This window comes from Astyanax mexicanus, chromosome 4 (assembly GCF_023375975.1).
Source record: "Astyanax mexicanus isolate ESR-SI-001 chromosome 4, AstMex3_surface, whole genome shotgun sequence".
Classification (NCBI taxonomy): Eukaryota; Metazoa; Chordata; class Actinopteri; order Characiformes; family Acestrorhamphidae; genus Astyanax; species Astyanax mexicanus.
Genome location: NC_064411.1, coordinates 38,469,702 through 38,491,297, shown reverse-complemented (window position 1 = coordinate 38,491,297; position 21,596 = coordinate 38,469,702). Strand labels below are relative to the sequence as shown.

Below are 21,596 nucleotides of genomic sequence, written 5' to 3'. Positions count from 1 at the left end.
CTCACCAACAAAATATGAGCACGCACATTACACCTTTAATCTGATTAATAACCCTGTGCAGTTCAGTCAGCTCTGCTATACGTGGCAGCATAGGCTAAAGTCACTTTTTAGATCTATATAAAACTTTATAGAACATTATAGAACTATTATATTTATTATAAAATATGTCATTATTAATAATTATTGAGTCAGCTGGGATCATACAGAAATAATATGGTTATTTAACCTTTAAACACAAACTGAATACACTACTGAATATATATTTGTACAAAGTGTAAGTATGCCAATTAAATGAAAAATATATCCACATCGTAACTGAATCAATTAAAGCTTATTTTAAGAATAGCTCTATTAAGGCTTATGGTCACAAGCAAATGCAGAACACAGATATGTATTAAATTAAAATATTTTTTATTTTATTTTACACTAAATGAAGGTTGTATATGACAAGTACCAACAAAGCAATTCTTTTTAAATAAATTATTAATATTTTTCAAAACATTTGATAAAAAGAATTATAAAACGATGTCATTTAACAATACGTATATATATATATATATATATATATATATATATATATATATATATATATATATATATATATATATATATTACGTATTGTTGAAATTCTTTGCAGAAATTGTTATTATCATTGCAAAATTAATTTTAAGGGAATATTTAAAATAAAAATGTATACAATTTTATCCATAACAAAATTAAAATGGAAGCAATATTGTTGAAATATTACCATGCTATTCCCCCATAATTTATTTTTTAATTAATCACATTTTTCCAATTGTATATTCAGTACCTTTATGTTAAATAATGATAAAAATGACATTCATGGTCGTTAGATCATCACGCGTTGTGTAAATAGCACGATTTACAAACCAAAACTCTACAAAACAGACCAAAACCGACCAAATCAGACCACTCTTATGATTTGTAGATCAGCTAAAACAAAAAGGCTCCTCCCACCACTATAGAGCGCGCATGCGCCGGAGGATCTCCTGCCTTGCTCTTTAGCTACCTTTTAGCATGGCTGTAGAAGTTGTTTATGGTTAACTCTCTGCTGATAAAACCTGTATTTCTGTTCTCAGAGCTGAGTTAGTCCCCGCAGCGCTGTGCCGCCATGGCGCACAGATACCTCCGCCTTTCCAGAGGCTGTCGGAGCCTCTCCGGCCTTTTCTTATCCGGGTACAGAGCAGCGAACTGCGGGCGAGGGGTAAGCGCGGGTAGCCTCACTCACCGCAGCGCTAGCGTTAGCCTTAGCATTAGCGTGCTGGGCTAATCAGCGTTAGCTTCTACTGACAGCCCAGCTTTACCCTTCACTACCGTTAACCCCCATTCACTAGGTTAGCTAACTAGCTAACTACAGTTAGCCAACTAATATCAGACAGGTTTCTCACCTAACGCTACATTTTAGTGTGTACAGAATGTGAAACTGTACACATTATAGGAAAAAGGTCAAGCCTTAGGTGTTTGCTAGTAACTAGCTGGCTAGGTTATCTAACCTAACTTCGTTTAATTGAAGGTTAGCCACACATTCTTTATGACTATTTAGGAGTAACGTTAATTTAATGGTAAGACCATTGTTTTCCTATTTAGGAGTTTTTATGCAGTAAAAAATGTGCTGTTCCATTGAGCTTTTCTGTGATAAGAACCCTATTTTTATTTATTAGTAATTCTGTAGTAAAGTCATTGTTTTTCTATTTAAGAGTAATTGTGTATTACATCGTATCTTACGCAATAATATTGCCAACATTTTTACATATCGTGAACAATATTATACCCCGAAATTCACACTGTTCTTATCTACGAGAGACTAATTATATCTGTCCAGTATCATTCATTTTACTTTAATCCTGGATGGAGTGTATTTTTAGTATCATGACATTCTGAATAATTGATTTATCTTATAAATCTGATAAAAATAAAAATACAGTGAAATATTGTGATATTATTTTAGGACCATATCGCCCACCCCTAATTAAAATTCTTAGTTCTGTTAAGGAGTGATTTAATAGTAAGATCATTGTTTTCTAATGAGGAGTAACTCAATAATATATTATTTTAAATTAAGAGTATTTAATTATGTATTAAAATCTTAATAGTAAGGCCATTATTTTCATAATGAGAAGACATTTTTTATAATAATTCTTTTTTTTCCTGTCAAGGAGTAATTGTGTAGTAATTCCCTTGTTTTTCTTGTGAGAGGTATTTGTGTAGTTAAACTCTTGTTTTTATATTTATTATTAATTAATTAGTAATTGTAAGGTAGTTATTGTTTGTCTAGGTGTAATTACTTAATAATCCTTGCTTTTCCATTCTGTGGAGCAATTTTGTCGCTAAATCTCTCACCTTTTAGTGTTTTTCTGAACATTTTGAACATAGTGCTCTATGAAGAATGTTTCTGTTAATCAACCTTCTGTAGTTTTATGAACCCATACAATGTAGAGAGCACATCAGTCCTACATCAATCCACACCCCAGGGCTCCCAGTGTACCTGTATTAGGTGTTTTAATATTTATAATTGCTTAAGAACCACAACATTATGTTATTGTATTGTTTGTCTTACTGGACTTATATGACAGTGCTGCTGAAGGCTGATGCAACATTGGCTTAATAAAGTCCATCTCTTTTGGCTCCCAGTAGGTCTATCAGCCTATTGCACATCAAGTCTATACTTTACAAATGGTATTGTACCATATTGCAGAATTTAAAATCAGTAGCTGTTTCTTTTTAATGCTGTTTAAAAACACATTTTATGATCCTAAAGTTCAAATGTGATTCTTGCTATTTCTAGAGTTTTAAAATGCATCTACGCTGGCAAGTTCTGGGATAGCAGAATATAAATGATCATGAAGTGTTATGAAACACGATTATAGTTAATGACCAATTACTTTTTTTAGTGTATAATGGCAGGTTTGCTACTCAAAATTTGATGCTATTAGTGGGATTGAGCAGGATACAGTCTACCTCCGATCTATTGGACTTGACTTTATTATATTTGAATGTTGCAAAAATCTTATAGGACCCTCAATGTAGACAGCTGAATTTGTCTTGCTGCTTTATTGAAAAAGAAAAAGACGTATAATTACATATGGGATATAAGCTTCATATGTGGATGTTAAGTTTAAAAACAACTTCTTTTCAGTAGACTGGTTTTCTGATGTCACAAAAACCAAACGAAAGTACTCGTTTACTTATCTCCACCTATTCATTTAACCTACCACAGATTAGCCCTGTCCACTTACAGTGCATTTCTCATAACTTTTTCAGCTCTGAGATCACTGTTTACACATATCACATATCTGAACATGGCTCTTTATGTTATCAGTTATCAGGTATCAGTTGATATCAAAGACACATTGAAAAGCAAGTTTAATTTTGAGAAATAAAAAATAGTTGGAATTTAGGTACTTATAGATACTATATAAAATATAAATAGATTTTAAAGCATGTTACATTTGTACAGATTTTACTTCATAGTTATTTCCCACACTTTATTAAAATAGAAACAGCTTTGCTAATTCAAAGACCTGATTTACATTAACCTAAACCTGTCTGTGTTTTTCAGTTATCTACTCAGAGAGAGACACTGCAGACTTTGGACAGAGGAGTATTACTTTCACAATTTTTAGGAGCTTACAGAAGATTAACCTCCAAGCCTCCAAAAGGTGTGTTATTAGCTTTTTTTGTATGTTAGGATGCTGCTGATCTTTTATGTTCTGCTGTTCCTGTTTTCTCATTTGTTTTTGTTCCTCCAAGGATTTGAAAAGTATTTCCCTAAGAACAGTGAGCCCAAACCACCTAGTGCAGAGGCCAAAGGTGATGTCATTTCTGCCCTTTTTAATATTGTAGTAGTGGACTGTACTTCTGTTGCATGAATTTTGAGTAGACAAAGCAGTACATGTATATTTACATTGCATTTATATTACCTGTCTTTTAATCCAGAGGCTAAACCAAACAATGGCCAGAAGCCTAGTGGGAAATCTGATGGAGGAGGAGGAACAGCAGGAGGAGGAGGAGGTGGTGGTGGTGGGGGTGGAGGCGGAGGCGGAGGCAAAAGAGGAGGAAGGAAAGATGACTCCAGCTGGTTCAGTCGTCTCCAAAAGGTTTGGCTGCTGTTGATGTATTGCCATCAGGGGCGTAGAAGCAAATTCGGGGCCCTGTACACTCTCAGTGACAGTGGGCCCCTATCCATGCCAGTACACAAGGAACGTGAGCAAAAATGTTCATGGGCCCCTCTCTCTACTTGGGCCCTGGGTGGTCAGGTCCACTTTTCCCCCCACTACCACGCCCATGATTGCCATGATTATGATTGTGGTTCATATATTGTGGTGGATAATCTTTCTGCTCTCCTGTGTTGAGGTCATTATGTATCAAGTTCTATACCCAAGTTGGACGTTAATGCAGTACTGTGCATAATTATAAATAGAGATGGGACCGATCCGATACAATATCGGTATCGTGGCCGATGTTGACGTAATTTAGCGAATCGGATATCAGGCAAGCGCATCTGATCCACTTACCGATCCGTATTCCAGTCCGCAGCTTGAGCTGTAACGTTAAGACGAAGTGCATCACTGATCCGAATTCCAGTTTACAGTTTACCCTGAACCCCCAGCAGCTTCAGTCTGCCTGATTGAGAAAACTTTATCTGTTTGTCAACAAAAACATGTGAACTGTCTGAAGAGATTTCACTTTGGAAACGCCAAACAGCAGAACAGTAATGTTACCTGAGATCTTTGTAAATTCAGTGTCCGAGGGGTGAACAGATTAACAACAGCAGTCTGTTAGCCTAGCTAGCACTGAACAGACAGCAGCTGCATTCTGGTATTGTAAAGGTCTTAACTGCAGACTGGAGTAAACTATAGTCATAATCCACATATCCTATAAAACCCACAGAATATACAAACAGTAACCAGCATAAACAACCCATCTGTTATTAAAAACCGTGAATAATTTAGTTCAGAAATACAGTTAGCACCGCCAGTTAGACATTATCCATCTCCATTAACATGTGCTGTCTGTTAGCCTGTCTGTGATTAATTCAGCTCGGACATACAGTTAGCATCGCAGGTTAGCTGTTAGCCATTGCAGCTAATCCAGTACGCTACCTGTCAAAATAATTTTGAACAACCAGTGCAAAATTAGTCTATAGCCCTGTATTTAATATTTAACGTATTAAATATTTAACTTTTTAAAAACATTTATTACAAATTAAAACTTTAATTTGAAAAAAAAACTATTGTGTATTAACATACAAAGTGTGTCAAATAAATGACTTTAGAATGCATTTACATTAAATGCATTTGTGTATACTCTTTAAAGGGCTGTGTGGTCTGTTTCAGCCTCATTATGAAACCTTAATCATAGTACTAATAATAAACTAAAAGTATAGGTATTTGAATCGGTATTGTCAGTTTTATATCGGAATTGAATCTGAGCTAAAAAATATATATATATCGTCCCATCACTAATTATAAATCATAAATCATTGCTAGGAGTGTTGGCTTTGTAGTTAAAGCTCTGGGTCATTGATCACAGGTTGTAAGTTTGATACCCCTGTCCACAAAGCTAACACAAAACCTTTTGGGCCCTTATTCTTTAAGAGGTGTTCTTTAACACTGACCCTGGCTTTATAAAGACTGGAACACTATGCTATTTTTAGATTCATTTTAATCGTAGTTTTGGTCTTCTAAAAATGCTTCAGTTGGAAACGGTTTGCTTGCCGAGAGGTGATCTGGAAGCAGCTGTTGCACAGATATTCTAGCAGTGTGAGAGCAGCAAGTGCGATTCTCAATTCTAATGTTTTTCAATGTTTGATTTTTTTATTAATTTATTTTTTTAAATGACTGAACACCATGAGCAACACCTTTAGAGTGACATGACCAATGACATATTCCGTTGTTGTTTCTTTCATTGGTATTGTTAAACAAAATTGTAACTGTAATTTGGAAGCAAAAATCAGATAACAGATTGTTCTCCATTATCTGTTTTAAATTCTGTAAAGACAATAGAAAGGTACTTCCCATGTCCTTGTTTGCAATCATGTTAATGATCTTGTAAGTGAATGTGTAAATCATTAAGAAACAAGAGACGTAAAATGAAGTGTAAGATGTGCTTTGATGTTTAAATCAGAAATTTTCAAACTTTTATAGTATACACCAGGCTTAAGCTTGTAAATGCAAAACTAAAATTTGTTGCACTGCATAAGATGTGTTAAATGTATATCCTATAGCTTAACTAAAACTAAACATCACTTTATTTTCTTGAAGGGTGATATCCCGTGGGAGGACAAGGACTTTCGTATTCTTGTGCTGAGTAATGTTGCCTTCTGGTCAACATTCTCTTACTTTTTGTTCTTTCGGGAAGGATCGAAAGAAGTCACCTGGAAAGACTTTGTCAATGGCTACCTGGCTAAAGGAAATGTGAGTTTCTGGTTGCAGATTTTATACATGGTTAAGAATTTTGATTACAGTTCAGTTAATAAAAAAAGTTCATCATTTGTTTTTTGCAGGTTGACAGGTTGGAGGTTGTGAACAAGCGTTTTGTGAAAGTAATTTTCCCTCCAGGGAAAGCACCAGTTGAGGGGGTAAGTTGTAGTTCTCGAGAGGTGTTTTTAACGTTGAGTTACATTAAACTGAAACATTCTTTAAGTCATTTGGGATTTAGTGGCTATGTTTGTTTGCACAATGACCATTTCCTATAAACTAACAATAGGGGTGTATCTCTGCATTCTGCTCTGTATTTGATTCACAATTCTGGATTCATAATTAGATTTTCTTACAATACAAATTTTGAATGAGAAAAAAATATGGCAACTTTTTTTCTTATTATTATTTCTTAAGTGTTTAAACAATACAAAAAAATGTGCCTTGTGTAAATACTCCCTGTACTGGTCGAGGTGTAAATCTACTGTGCTGTTTTATTTCTAGGTTAATGACTTATTAATTTAGGCAATCTAGATTGAAAGTATCATTATCTAAAGGGACAGTAGCAAAGGAATTGTATTTATGTAATATGTTTTTTTGGTTATTGTTTACTTTAATTTTGCTGCATTTAAAAGCTCAAAATGTAAAATTTTAAATCGTACTTTTCATTTCACTACATTATTAGAAATCTGTCGTTCCTTTTGGCTTGTGAGGGCTGGATGGAGGATCTGTTGTCCCTTCTGGCCCATGAGATTCAAAGCCTGGCCTTTGCTTATGCCCATTGGTTCTATGGCCTTCTCTAGCAGGACTGAACACCTTTTGTGTTCAAACAATTCAATTTCATAAACAGTATTATGTTTTAGTAAAAATATCAATATTGATGTTGCGTATTGATAAGATAAAAAAATATATACAGTAGATCATGATATAATTATATTGTCCCACCCCTAGTGTTTCTTGTTTTCTTTTTGTCCCAGATATTTTTTTTGCATTCCCATTTTTATTATTTGTTTTGTCAGTTTTATTTGTTTTACATATCAATTCTGGGATGGAGCTCTTTTAATAGCAGTACATTTATTTTTCAACTGCAGTACGTTTGGTTCAACATTGGCAGTGTGGACACGTTCGAGCGGAATTTAGAGACCGCTCAGCAGGAGTTGGGTATTGAAGGGGAGAACAGACTGCCAGTTGTCTACGCCGCTGAGAGTGATGGGTAAGACCAAATGTCTTCTGAAATTTATTTACAGCAAAAATAAGCACCATTTTTCTTTTTAACATTTGACATTATGGAATGCTTTGAATCCTCCCCAGGTCTTTCCTCTTGAGCATGTTGCCCACTGTACTGATTATTGGCTTCCTGCTCTTCATGCTGCGGAGGGGAGCTGCAGGTGGTGGGCGGCCTGGCAGGGGCATGGGTGGCCTGTTCAGTGTCAGTGAGACTACTGCCAAAGTGCTGCGAGACGAGATAGACGTTAAATTCAAGGATGTTGCTGGCTGTGAGGAGGCCAAGCTGGAGATCATGGAGTTTGTGAACTTCCTGAAGAACCCAAAGCAATACCAGGACCTGGGTGCCAAGATCCCCAAAGTAATGATCTGACCAAAGGCTTTTGTTTAGAAGGTTTTATCTGAATATGGTGCTTATGTTTAAATGAGCACTTATAGACCAGTTATTGCATATCGTTAACATGCAAATAAGGTTATTTTATTCGGTCACAGACCTCACAATAATTTTATTACATAATGTTTGGATATAATGTGATTTACTAAGATCCAGATCACTGATGTTTTAAAAATGTAACATTACATTGTTACACCAAGAGTTCACTATAAACTCTACTGCATGCGTGTACTGAGAATGCCCATGCTTTGCTCACACTGTTAGCGACACACATAATCCCTCATATCACCCAGGTTTATATGTTGTGTGTGTTCATGACTGCTCACGCTGACACATCAGACGCTGCTGAGGTCTCTTTGGCGCTCTCTTACTCTCACTCTCACTCTCGCACCCACACAAGCACACATACGCACACACTGTTTCCTATTCCAAGGTGGAATTTGCAGTAAAAAATGCTGTATATACAGCTACACTAGGGTTAATTTCCTCCATTAAAACTCTCATTTAAACTCAGTAAATTAAATAATTACAATATTCTCATTTAAAAACTACCCTGAGATATTATAAAATCTATATGTATTATATCTGTATTATGTGTAATAACCTCAGATTCTCTGTGGCTTAGGGGGCCATTCTGACTGGACCTCCTGGAACAGGAAAGACTCTACTAGCGAAGGCCACAGCAGGTGAAGCCAACGTCCCCTTTATTACTGTGAACGGCTCCGAGTTCCTGGAGATGTTTGTGGGTGTTGGGCCAGCCAGGGTAGGTGAACAAAGAAGTCATGTCTAGCTTGGTGAGGGGTGTTTGTTGAGTGATGTGTTTTGGCAAATGTACGTCCTCATGTTTAGGTCAGAATATACAACCCCTGTAACCTCTGTCACAGCACAAAACAAATCGACCACATGCCTAAAGCATCCCTAGAGAGTATTTATGCAGAGTTAAGACCTGGCCCATGGTGGGCTTTGATGACTAATGGCTTCCTTTGTGCCAGCCTACCAGATGGGCCAGATTTGCAGATTACTTGGGTTGTTGTGATCCATGTGACCATTCTCAGTCATAGAAGCCTGCAACTCTTCCAGACATTCATACATGTTGAGCTTCTGAATGCCTCTGAGTGATTACTCAGATAGTTAAGACAGAATGTTATTTTCTCTTTACTTATTAACAGTTTTAACAGTGTCAATCAGATATTTAATGACTATTACATCTTCTTTTGAATTAAGGTTTTTTGGTTTCATAATATATTACCCTGAATATGTAAGTCCATATAGTTTGGTTACATATAGCGTTTTATATTTTATCATCCCTTATTTAACCTTTAATTAAGGTTGTAATTATTAATGTGTTAACAATTAAAAAAGAAAATGTTTGTTGTATATATTTGTTAATAAGGGTCAATAACGTAAAGCCTGTAAGATTGCATTATTATTACTTAAAATGATAAATAGTTTTCAAAATTGTAATAAAAAAAAATTAAACGTTTGATGTGCGAAGGTATTTTAACCCTCTTTACCCTGAAACTGCTAAATAAAATCCAGTGCAATCAGTTGCCCTCAGAAGTCACTTAATTAGCCCATCTGTGTGTAATTTAGTCTCAATATAAATACGTCTATTCTGTGAAGGCCTCAGTGGTTTCTTAGAGAATACTAGTGAACACACAGCTTTGTGAAGACAAAGGAACTCACCAGACAGGTCAGAGATAAAGGTAAAGTTGGGTTAGGTTAAAAAAAAAACATATTCCAAGCTTTGTACATCCCAAGGAGTACTGTTGAAACCATCATCCAAAAATGGAAAACCTACTAAGACATTGCCATCCACCCAAATGATAGATTGAGCATGGAGATAAAGAGATAAAGGCAGAGATAAAGGCAAAAAGGTGATGGGAAGATGAGTGGAGCTAAATACATGGCAATCCTGAAAGAGAACCTGTTGGAGGTTGCAAAAAAATAACCTTGACCCAAAACACACAGCCAGAGAGTCTGTCACTATTTAATACCTATCTGTGATTGTATCTAATAATGTAATAATTGTTCAGGTTCGGGACCTTTTCGTTCTGGCTCGGAAGAACGCCCCCTGTATCCTCTTCATAGATGAAATCGATGCTGTGGGAAGGAAGCGAGGCAGGGGCAATTTTGGGGGACAGAGTGAGCAGGAGAACACACTAAACCAGTTGCTAGTGGAGATGGACGGTGAGTGTCTGACATTGTCTGTGTTGAAAGTTCCTTTTTGCCATTCATTCCTGATGAGCTCAGTGTTTAGAAAGCTAATGGTCTCCCATGCTCTCTCTCTTTATGTAGGGTTCAATACTGCCACCAATGTTGTGGTCCTGGCTGGCACCAACAGGCCAGACATCCTCGACCCAGCACTGATGAGACCAGGACGCTTTGACAGGCAGATATACATTGGTATGATGTCTAGTGCGGCCTGTGATCTTTTGGGCTGAGTTTTTTTACACTAAAAAGCTGTGCAGTCTGTGCATTGACCTATTGTGTATATCTCTACTGTGCAGGTCCTCCTGATATCAAAGGCAGGGCCTCTATTTTCAAAGTACATCTGAGACCACTGAAGCTGGATGCAGAACTGGACAAAGAGTCCTTAGCCAGGAAAATGGCCGCTCTAACGCCTGGCTTTTCAGGTGAGAGGTTTTGTTTCAAAGAAATAGTTGAAAAAATAAATGATACAAAAAATAGTTGGATATGGTCTCTTAAATATTTGTAATGAGCTACACATAAAGAAGTAGTGTCTTGGCATGAAGTTGTAGCAGTTCCTTAACTGTGTCCTGTAATAATCGAATCCAACAAGCAGCTTCAATTTTGAAGTAGGATTAGCATGTTTTGTTTTTTTTTGCAAAATTAAGAATGTATACTTTGCTACTTACTTTCATACCTCACGTCTCCTTCTTCTTCTACTTCTGGCAGGTGCCGACATTGCCAACGTGTGTAATGAAGCAGCACTGATAGCAGCTCGCCACCTATCTGATGCCATCACCCAGAAACACTTTGAGCAGTCCATCGAGCGTGTGATCGGAGGTGAGCGTGCTTAAATAAGAAACCCATTAACTCTGTGAACTCATGTGAAGGAGGTCACCGCTGCATACTGTTTCACACTACTTGGAACATCTCAGTTAGTGTAACACTGGAATAAAAATTAATTTTAACCCTTGGGGTGTACTAAAAGTGCAGAGAGAGTTCTTATAATGCTGTGTGGGTGTGCAGGCCTGGAAAAGAAGACGCAGGTGTTGCAGCCTGAGGAGAAGAAGACTGTAGCATACCATGAGGCAGGGCATGCAGTAGCTGGGTGGTACCTAGAACATGCAGACCCTTTACTAAAGGTGAGAATATGAGTAAAACTTAATACTGTTTGTTTTTTTGCTTGCTCTCCTGCATGCTGTAATGCTTGTGACATTGTTTCTTCAGGTGTCCATCATCCCTCGTGGAAAGGGCCTGGGCTATGCTCAGTACCTCCCTAAAGAGCAGTACCTGTACACCAAGGAGCAACTGCTCGACAGGATGTGTATGACTCTGGGTGGACGTGTCGCTGAGCAAATTTTCTTTGGAAGAATCACCACTGGGGCACAAGATGATCTGAAGAAAGTGACTCAAAGTGCATATGCACAGGTCAGTCAGTATTTCAGTGCTCTGGTTACAGTTGCCTCTGTATTGTTTTTAAAATGACATGAAAACATAGTTACAAAATTCTGCAGAGGACTTTTAATTTAAAACAACAAATACTGGCATCAGCACTGCATTATAAGCCATTGACTACTCAATGTGCCAGACATATATATCACACAGGAAAATTTACACAGTGAAAGTAAACCTGTCTTTAGGAAAACATACAAATGGTATCACCTTTCTAGCCCTGTTCAGCTTGTAGCTTTTAGCTAGAAAACAGCTAGTTTGTTAAACTCTGCCAAGCCTGACTGTTAGCATCACAGCTAACCAGCTCCAATTCTGCAAAGCCTGGTTGCTGTGTCTGATAGCATTGTGGCACCAAGCCTTTTTTATTACCGATATGATACTTTAAATTAGTTACTATACCAAATATACTTTTTCGATATTTTTTTCTTAATTGTAGACAAACAAAATATTAATATTATTATTATTATGAATGAAAACATTGTTTGTGTCGCTTAATTAAGAAAAAAAAATAGCATTAGTTGTGCTTAAACTATAAATCTTTTTTCCTTAGCAAACTGCTGAATGTAGTTCAGTTTTTAAGTGTTATTTTTAAGAAATGTGAGACTGACCTCTATCTTGAGACTTTAGACCACTTGTTTACCTTTTTGTGCATTTTTAGAGTCTTTTGAGATCCTGTCAGAGATACGGGAACCTGTCTGGCTAATATTGCCTGTATCATTTATATTATTTCCAATGAACTATGGACACTAGATTAGACGTTTACAGTTAAACCCAGAATGAAATGCAGTGAACTGGCATTAGCGAAGACCTGGCTCATGAAAAAAATCTTTTCATTGTTTTCTTTATAACAGATTGTGCAGTTTGGAATGAATGAAAAAGTGGGCCAGGTGTCCTTTGAGATGCCTCGACAGGGAGAGATGGTCCTGGAGAAGCCCTACAGCGAGGCCACAGCCTTTCTGATTGATACAGAGGTTCGAGATCTCATTAACACCGCGTATGAGCGTACGCTGAAACTGCTGTCGGAGAAGAAGCCAGAAGTGGAGAAGGTATGAGTGAAGGAGGGAGGACAAGAGACAGTCTAATGTCCAAGTTTGCATTGCTTTTGCGTTGCCACCAAACTAAGACCCTGTGTACATCTGGTCACTTCATGAAACATGAAATCAGTATTGTATCCTGAGTAGATTTTAGTGTTTACAATGATTTTTTGATTTTGTGTTTACAATTTCGTAGACAAATTTGTGTGTTCAGTTAGTAGGACTGAAATCTGAGTGCTGTGTGGAATGGAAATTGAATAGGAATTTGCTTTTTATGTTGTAACTAATTGTTTTGGTTGCAGCCCTAAAATTCACAATTTTACATGCAGTTGTACATGATTTTACATGATAAGTAAAATTTTCACAAATTTCTGTGTCCAGGGATATATATATATATATACTGCATAAGGAGGAGTTTTGGTTGGAGAAATTGTCTTTGATAGATTATTGCATTTATACCAATACAACTACAGCTATAATGTGTCTTAAATGTGTCTTGGACCATATTCTAAAGTGGTTTTATTAATTGGATTTTCCTTTATTTTAAATGCACATTGAAATGTTTTGGGTGTGTTTACACTTGCATTTTTGTGATTTGGCCTTATCCAGATATAATCCTGATGTGTATTAATCAGCCTGGTGTAAACAGAGGTCTAAACAATGCTCCATATGTTATCTTTGTGTGTTTGATATGGATGTTTTTCCCCATAACTCTTCATCTGTTTGATGCTTAAATGGATTTCTTTCTTTCACTAGGTGGCACTGCGCCTGCTGGAGAAGGAGGTGCTGGACAAGAATGACATGTTGGAGCTTCTGGGCCAGCGACCGTTTGCAGAGAGGTCAACATACGAAGAGTTTGTGGAGGGCACAGGTGGGATGGATGAGGACACCACGCTCCCTGAAGGTCTGAAGGACTGGAACAAGGAGCGCGGAAGTGAGAAGGAGGAGAGCACTGATGAGCAGGTGGCTCGCCAGATCAAAGGTGGCATGCCTTTCTAGGGAGACTTTCTTTTACCGGAGACTAAGCACTTATTGAAAGGAGAGGGAAGAGTTCATATAACGCTTGAGTCCTGCTCAGGAGAGAACACCGAAACAGAAGCAGATCTCTCTGCAGGAAGGGCTGGTGATATGCCCTCGCTAATCCATACTGCTGCCCTCAACCATTGCGGGTTTGTTTCTGTTGCACGGCTGAATGCAGAGGTATGTGGTGAAACAGTGCTTTGTGGAAAGGCATTTGTTGCACCAGCTCTGTGTCCGGCCAGGTCAGTGAACTCCAGGCTGAAGGTGAGGTTGGGTTTGATTGGAGACATCGCTGCTTAGCTTCAAATCCATTTTTACCCATAAAGCTTACCCGCAAATGCTGTAGTCCGAATTTTGATGACCAAGAAGAGTACAGAGGATGTATGTGAATCTCCTTTAAGTTAAAAGTGCATATACATTTAAATTAAAATTAAGTTCAGTATTTCTGATTGTTTTCAGTAATTATTTTCTTTTCTGAAGGTGTCACACGTACTTACTTACACGTCATACTTGTTCTAAGTATTATAAGTCCTATCTCTGTACATTAGATTCATAATTTAAGTATATTAAAGAAGAACTTTTGTGGTTTGCATTGGAAAGGCAAAATGCAATGTTTATATTGCTGTTAATTCACCAGATTTTACAATTGGACACTAGAAAGAGAATGAAATCCATCTTATTAATATACTATTGTTGGAATACTTGGCAAATATGGGGTTTTAATTACTTTCCAATTTTTTTATTATAATCTATGAATCCCAGTCACTATCTATTCAATCTGAAAACGAAAATTGACCTTAAAACCTAACGATATAATCAGTAGTCCGAAGCCTTTTCTTAGAGTGCTCTGTTTTTGAGATACTGTTTTTCTGTTCCCTCTCCTTCTAACATAATGAAATATGTTCTTCTGCAGCGACAAATTCGTAGTATCTTGGGTGCCAGTGCACCTACTGTATAACATGTATATTTATATATCAATATGTCTCTTCGGGATAATCTGCTAAGACCAACTGCCTCCCAGCTCCAAGCCTAAATCAACTCTTATGGATGTATTCCCTCCTGTCACTCTCAAAACATTATTGATTGACTTCCTTAATTACGAGCACTGATTTTATTGCAGTTAACAGAATATAATTCCTATGGCGTGCAAAAGACCTCAGGGACACACACAGATGAACAGTGTGTTCTCTTGTTTTAGTCTAGAATGCCAGTAAGCATCTCCAGGTTCATAATTTATTCAACAGTACAGAGCCTAATGTGGTGCACACAAGCCTTGTAATTCTGAGTACATCAGACGACAGCGTCCCACTCCAGTCTATCTAATATCCGGCACTTCCGGAGCTGTTCTGGCAATCTGGATTCTGCAATATTCAGTGTAAATGTTGTTTGTGAAAAATGGTTTTGAATGTACAAATAAATGTGTATTACATTTAGTTATGAGGTTTTTTTTTGTTATTTGGATATTTGTTTATTTATTTACTGTGCTATCAAGTTGCATGTAGGGCAATTTGGCAATTTGAATGTTTAAGGATGTTTACTTGTTGAAACATACGGTCACTTGGAAATAAGTGGCCTATACAGATTTAGCCTACTAATTGGAATTCATTCCAATATAACTTATTATATAAATATGCAATTAGCACTTAGCAAACTTCTAAATTGTCACCTTTCTAGAAAGCTAGAAATGGAGGATGTAAATAATATAATCTGATTTCTGCTGGGGCACAATCTACTATTTTTTTTTTTTTTTTTTTTGTCCGTTCACAAATTTTTGCCTCATTATTTCCATTTAGAACTAGAGCTATTGTGCTACTACTTATTTATTTATACTGTCTTGCCATTTTATGATTTTTGACATACACAGACAAAATTGATGGGTTTTAAGGTTTTACATTTGCCAGCATGCTCATTCCAAGTTCAATAATTGTCAGGTGTGTACCAGAAATGCATCATAGCTTACCACCCACAGTGGGCATTGCAGTGGGTGGCTAGAAATAAATGACTGACATAAAATGCAATGGTATGCTGCATGATGCCTCACACCTGCAGGATTTATTAGCTCCAATGGGACACAATACTAGTTTTTATCCCATGACATTTGGCATGTCCGTTCACTGTGAGTGTATCAGTTGTACTTTAAAGAATTCTATCATGAATAGATCAATAGCAATCCAAATCCAATCCAAAATTACTTGGGTTAAAATATTTTACATTGTTGGCATTTTTAAGATGCAAGGTTTTTGCCTGACAGAAACTATATATGTGTTTGTTTGGTATCTTATTTGTTGGCTGTTTAAGTTTGCATAGCTTTCATTCAGTTTTTTTTTTTTTAGAATGTTGTTCAGATTGGGAGTTTAAATCCATGTAATTTTACAAAGTGTAAAGAAAAAGTTGATTCTCTAAATGTTACTTTTTATGTTTGCCTATAGCGATAAACCAGCAGGTCATTGATATGTCAGAATTGTCAGCCAACCTGTGAGGAGTTGAGATGTATGGTATCCTGAACACTTGCTGCTTCATTCACTTTTAGAAATCATATCTCTCGTCACCACTAGGGGGTACTGTATCCCTTTATTTTAGCATTTTGCCTCAGAGCCTTTTCCTCAGAAGCCGGCCTTTGGCTGTGCACATTTCTTTCTGTCCCTGCAGGAAGAAAAACATGAGCATCTTCTTCTCAAAACTCCAAGCCACATCACCTTGTACTTCTAGCTTGAGACCATGTGTTGAGCTGTGTCATCAAAACACTCAGCGATTTGAAATAGCCCCCCCTCCTCCCCGCCCCACAGTGGCAGCGCAGATTCGAGAGCAGGTGTGATTCAGCAGCCGAGGAGGATGTCCACATTTAGACACGACAGACACGAAGAGGGTTCCCTCACTGCCTTCTTCTCTTCTCTACTTCTGACTCAGCGCTGAGAGGATGTGTCTTTCCCCCTCCTCCCTCCACAGACTCGAGCCTGTGACATCACCTGCGCGCAGATTGCATCCCGTTGGTTGTTATTAATATGGAATTAGCTGAGTGATTATTGAGGGATGGGATTTTTTTTGTTTGTTTATTTCACTGAGAGAAGTTGACTCTGAGGCTTTATGTGTGGGTCTTACTCATCGTCTGGGTTGTTATAGGGCCTTTTTTGTGTTATTTAATTCGTTACTGGGGGAAAGTTCACCCAAACTGTGTGCAAAAGTACTAATAATTTTTAATCTTCGGAGTAAACTTTTTTCTTTTTGGCTGATCTGTAACCCTAGCTAGCTTTTAACCAAGGGGTCAGTTGTATATACAAATATTATTTTTAATATTAACCCCTTATATGCTTGTACACTGCTCTTATAACTATATTACTGCCACTGACAGACTCAAGGGGTGAACAGGAGGGACAAGAGCCTCCCTGGTGCCCCCATGGTCTAAAAAGCATTGCTAAAGTGCACTCTAAAATGGCAAAAATGAGATGAAATGCCCTTTTCCCTGTTTCTAGGGGAAAAGAGTGATGTGGACCTAGATCAAGAAATTTTTATCTTAATTTGCCCATTTATTGGTGTCTCCCCTATGCAACCCCTACTAGACAGTTTCCCCAAAGTATGCCTTTTCGGTACAGATAATGCAGAGGGTTCAGTGCTACATGGCATGGCAAGTCAGTGGATTTAATGTAATGTGATGCCCTTTATGTGCCTTCACAATTGGATAAACTGTATTTTATGGTACAACATAAAGTAAACTGTTGTCCGGGAAAAGGATGTGCTGATTAACTTTTTTGACCCCAGTCCTAGTCCTAGAGCTACATTTAAATTAGAGTATACTGAGTCCCGATCCGATACTTTAGATTACATTTGAATTAGAGTATACTGAGTCCCAATCCGATACTTTGGTCATGCTGTAAAAGAAAGAAAAAAACACATCCAAGTTGTCCCTTATTTTTTTTTTATATTATTATTTTTAGCACCAAATAAACTAACAAACAAAATAAACTAAAAAACACATCACACATCAACAACTCTGTGATTAATCATCATTTTTCTAAGCTGGTAGTTACTGTATGGAGACAGTAATAATAGTGTAGTGTGGTTTCGGCCTGATTTAGAGACAGGTCAAGACAAGATTTAGACTAGATTTTTTACTGTATTATATCTATATTATAATATAGTAAATTATTAATGCTTTTCAGATTAGAATATTGTAATGTTTGTAGTTACTGAGTTTTTTTTTGTTGCACATTCTAGCTTGAAAAGAGGAAAAACAATGAGAGAGAGAGAGAGAGAGAGAGAGTCTGAGAAACATGAGCGGGCAAGAATACACTCACAACATAAGGGGCTTGTCGCTGTCAGTGTGAACGTTTCAAGGGCATTCTCAATGCAAGCACACTGCATATTGAACGTTACATTTTTGACAAATCAGTGATCTTTTTCACTTGATTCTTAAAAGTACGAGAACGTCCCCGATTTCTGATCATGTGATCGGATCAGGAACTTTGTGTTGGAACTTTGTTGTTAGTTCATATTTGTGCCTTTATTCCATTCTATTAATGTTGCCAGTTTTTGTCACAACCTTTTAAGAATTTTACAATTAACCTATCACAAACACTAGAACAGAACCCTGTGGGACACCAACAAATGTGCTTAGGTGTTTATTTGTTTCTTTCACCCAGAGAAGTTGACTCTGGATTTCTGTGTGGGTTTTAAGCCCTATCCAGACAGAATTAGTTTCTCAGGGGGTCCTGGGGTAATTTTTTTTTTTTTTTACGGGGGGTCCTCTGATTTTATTCCCATCCGGAATGATCATGTATGTGTTTTTCTCAGACGTCCTTTGAGAAAATTACAGGCTAAATTACCTACTGTTTTTCACTGAACTCCGCAGTCCTCCAATAATTTTAGTCCCGTCCGGATGGACATCACTGAGTTTCGTCCCCTTGTGTTTAATAAAATAGCTATTTGTCCACTGCCATGCACCTTAATTATACTTTAGGCTCACGTTTCCACGGAGATCCTCGGAAGCACAACAGGGAGTGGAAATGGTGGAGCTACTGAACGCCATGTCATGTGACTGAGAAAGCCAAAAAACTCACTGGTCCTCCTGTTTTTTCAAGTTTTATCACTGAGTAGAAGAGTGAAATATTTTTCACAGACGTCCCCCTGAGAAACTAATCCCATCCATGTAAGGCTTTAGTCAATCATTGCCTGGGTTGTTTTTTGTCTTGGTAATTTTTTTATTAAGTTTGTTATAGAGGGAAAGTTTAGGTAAAGCTTGGCTTAGTCATAAAGCTGCTGCTTGTGCGAAGAACATTTGTCTTTTTGTACCATTTGTGTTTTGTTTTGCACGTTCGTGACTCATTTGAGGTGAGGGCCACTGCACTTGTCTAGTGCAGAGGGTGGTGGTGTTGCTGGGTGGTGGGATCATGAGCCTGTGTGTGTGAGAGCAAATGTGTGTTTGCGTAAGTGTCTTTTTTGTGATGCTTTGCATGCTGAAGTAAGTTGATAAGGACTAATAAAGTTTGCTGCTACTTTCTTTATTTCTTTCTTTAGTCGATGGCAGAGCCAGATGAGGATGTCGTTCCCACAGGAGATGCAGAGGCAGAACGAGGTGAAAGGGAACAAACATGACTTGGAGTGAGTCATCCGCAGTGATCAAGGAGCTTCTAAAGCACTGCGTGTGAAGGAACAGGTAGAGAGAGGGAGAGCGTGAGAGGCGAAGGTAGAAGGAGAGAGCGTTGGAGTGAGAGAAGGAGAGAGAGAGAGAGATCGAGATCGAGGGATCCCGCCTACCCTCCTTTTCTATCAGTACGTAGGCTCTGACTCAGAGGAAAGCAGCAGTGGGTGAGGACTATCCTGCCAAAACTCACACGCCACCTCCTTACTGCTTCTTACATCATCATCACACACACACACACACAGACCAGTTACACCTCACCATAACGTGAGTAAAACGCACACCACCACCACAGGGTCTGATTTATTGAAGCAAACGTGAAAAAAGTAAGCTTAAAATTTCAGAATCTATTCAAAGACAGAATCAACATCAAAGACAAATTAATATGTCTACCATTGAAGATATGTTCAAAAGCATTTTTTTTTAATATAATTTTATTACTACTTTTTTTCCCCATTTACACGACCAATTACCCAAACCACTCATTAGGACCCTATCAATAGTGATGCCCCAAAACCAGGAGAATGAAGACTAGCTCCTCTTATACATGTAAAGTCAGGCACTGCCTCTTTTTGATCTGCTGTTGACGTAGCATTGCCAAGTAGCATCACAGTGCACTCGGAGGAAAGTGCAGCGACTCTGTTCTGATACATCAGCTCACAGACGCCTTGTGCTGAACAACGTTAACCTTTGGAGTGATGAGGGGAGAGAGAGCGATCTACCCATCCAGAGAGAGCAAGGCGCAAGTTCAGTTTTTATAATGAAACACAACATTCAACACTGATCCTAATAACAGTTTCAATGTACAGTGAAACCTAAATCTAGCTATTAGCGGCGATTGAAGGGGCCCAAGATCCATGTAGCAGCATGTGGCTTTGAACATGCCGAAGAATTCAAATCACAATTTTACTTCAAATTCAGAGTGCCTCGATGCATGCAAACAAATTCCTGTTAAATTTAAACCGGACTTTGCTACTCATTGAAACATCTGCCTCCTCCTAATTATCATCAAAACATTCCAAGACAATCTGTTGAGAATTTAGATCTAGGCACATTAATATCATTGACATTGATATGATTCTGTGCGCTAATGACGATGCCATGTAGAGTAGAGTGTTTTATTTGTAGGGATTTTAGCACGCTATCACAGTGTGAGGTTGGATCTCTCTCTTTATAGTACAACTAGGGTAAATCAGACAAAGCGTTTAATAAAATGAATTGTAATTATATGGCCTTTATACTTTATTCAGTTCTTTGTTTTTGTAAATACAGTTTTGGCCTCCTATTAAATTCTATTAAATCATGTGAGATGCAATATCATTTATTGAAGCATTTTGGTAGGTACTGACAACTCCATACCGACAACACCCCACTTGACCTGCGTGATGTTTTAACCCAGTCATCCGTCTGTCACAATCTGGCCCTTGACAGATTTAGACTTGAGTTCAGACTTATGCTTGCCTGTTTTTTTCTGCTTTCAACCCATCAATATAAACAACTGACATTGTTGTCAATTGCTACATAATGTTTCTTTAAATATCCAAATATTTAAAGAAACAGTACAGTGTGTCCATTAATTTTATTTATACCGATGCAAAGTCAGAATGTTATTAAATGTCATAAATTTGCAAGTCCAGAAATTTGCTAATTTATGACAGGAAGGGGAAGCACATTGGTGCCTTATGATTCCAAGCACTGTTCAATTAATCAGCGCACCAGTTCAATTCATGTGTCTCCTTCCGCCAAAATCCACTTCTTGTTCTTGTTCTTTGTGAAATACTATAGGTCTTTCTGAGTTGTATGTGCATGCTGCACATGAAACTGTTCTTCAGCCCCCATTGTGTGCAGCAGCTAGTAAAAGAAAATCCTCAGAAATACGAGTTGATCAGAGAGATGTTAGGTGTTTACGTCAACCAGTGAGTTCATGGCCTCGTCCACCATCTTGTGGTCTAGTTGATTCCACATTTTACAAAGTCCTTAAATATACACTAGGGAAGGACAGTTTGACAAGGTAGCACAACTCGACAGAACACCGCTCAAAGCCTGTGCCATTTCGTGTATGATTTTATGATATAGAGCGGACTCTGGGGCTTCGATGTGGTGAAACTGGCAAAGCACTAATTTACCAAGTCTGAGGTAAGAGTTTAGCAGCATTAGTTTAGCTAAAAAAATGTTATCAATGCTGGGGGGAGGGGGCGAAATCCGCC

General features: G+C 37.7%; 1 protein-coding gene across 1 annotated transcript; it reads left to right on the top strand.

Annotated features, from left to right (window-relative positions):
- Positions 1-1,002: 1,002 nt before the first annotated feature.
- Positions 1,003-15,187, top strand: afg3l2 (AFG3-like AAA ATPase 2). Its single transcript, XM_049478536.1, has 17 exons — positions 1,003-1,225; positions 3,581-3,680; positions 3,772-3,831; positions 3,958-4,118; positions 6,285-6,437; positions 6,527-6,601; positions 7,532-7,653; positions 7,752-8,025; positions 8,684-8,821; positions 10,095-10,248; positions 10,357-10,464; positions 10,569-10,694; positions 10,978-11,088; positions 11,275-11,390; positions 11,476-11,676; positions 12,552-12,746; positions 13,491-15,187. The coding sequence occupies exons 1-17, from the start codon at positions 1,133-1,135 to the stop codon at positions 13,731-13,733; spliced, it is 2,430 nt and encodes an 809-aa protein (XP_049334493.1). The 5' UTR covers positions 1,003-1,132; the 3' UTR covers positions 13,734-15,187.
- The last annotated feature ends 6,409 nt before the right edge of the window (positions 15,188-21,596 follow it).

What these genes read in the sequence shown, in the direction of transcription:
- afg3l2 (XM_049478536.1), top strand. Translation starts at nt 1,133, where the DNA reads ATGGCGCACAGATACCTCCGCCTTTCCAGAGGCTGTCGGAGCCTCTCC. An exon ending in TGGGTGCCAAGATCCCCAAA is followed by an intron (nt 8,026 to 8,683) that starts GTAATGATCTGA and finishes TCTGTGGCTTAG; the next exon opens with GGGGCCATTCTGACTGGACC. An exon ending in GTTGCTAGTGGAGATGGACG is followed by an intron (nt 10,249 to 10,356) that starts GTGAGTGTCTGA and finishes CTCTTTATGTAG; the next exon opens with GGTTCAATACTGCCACCAAT.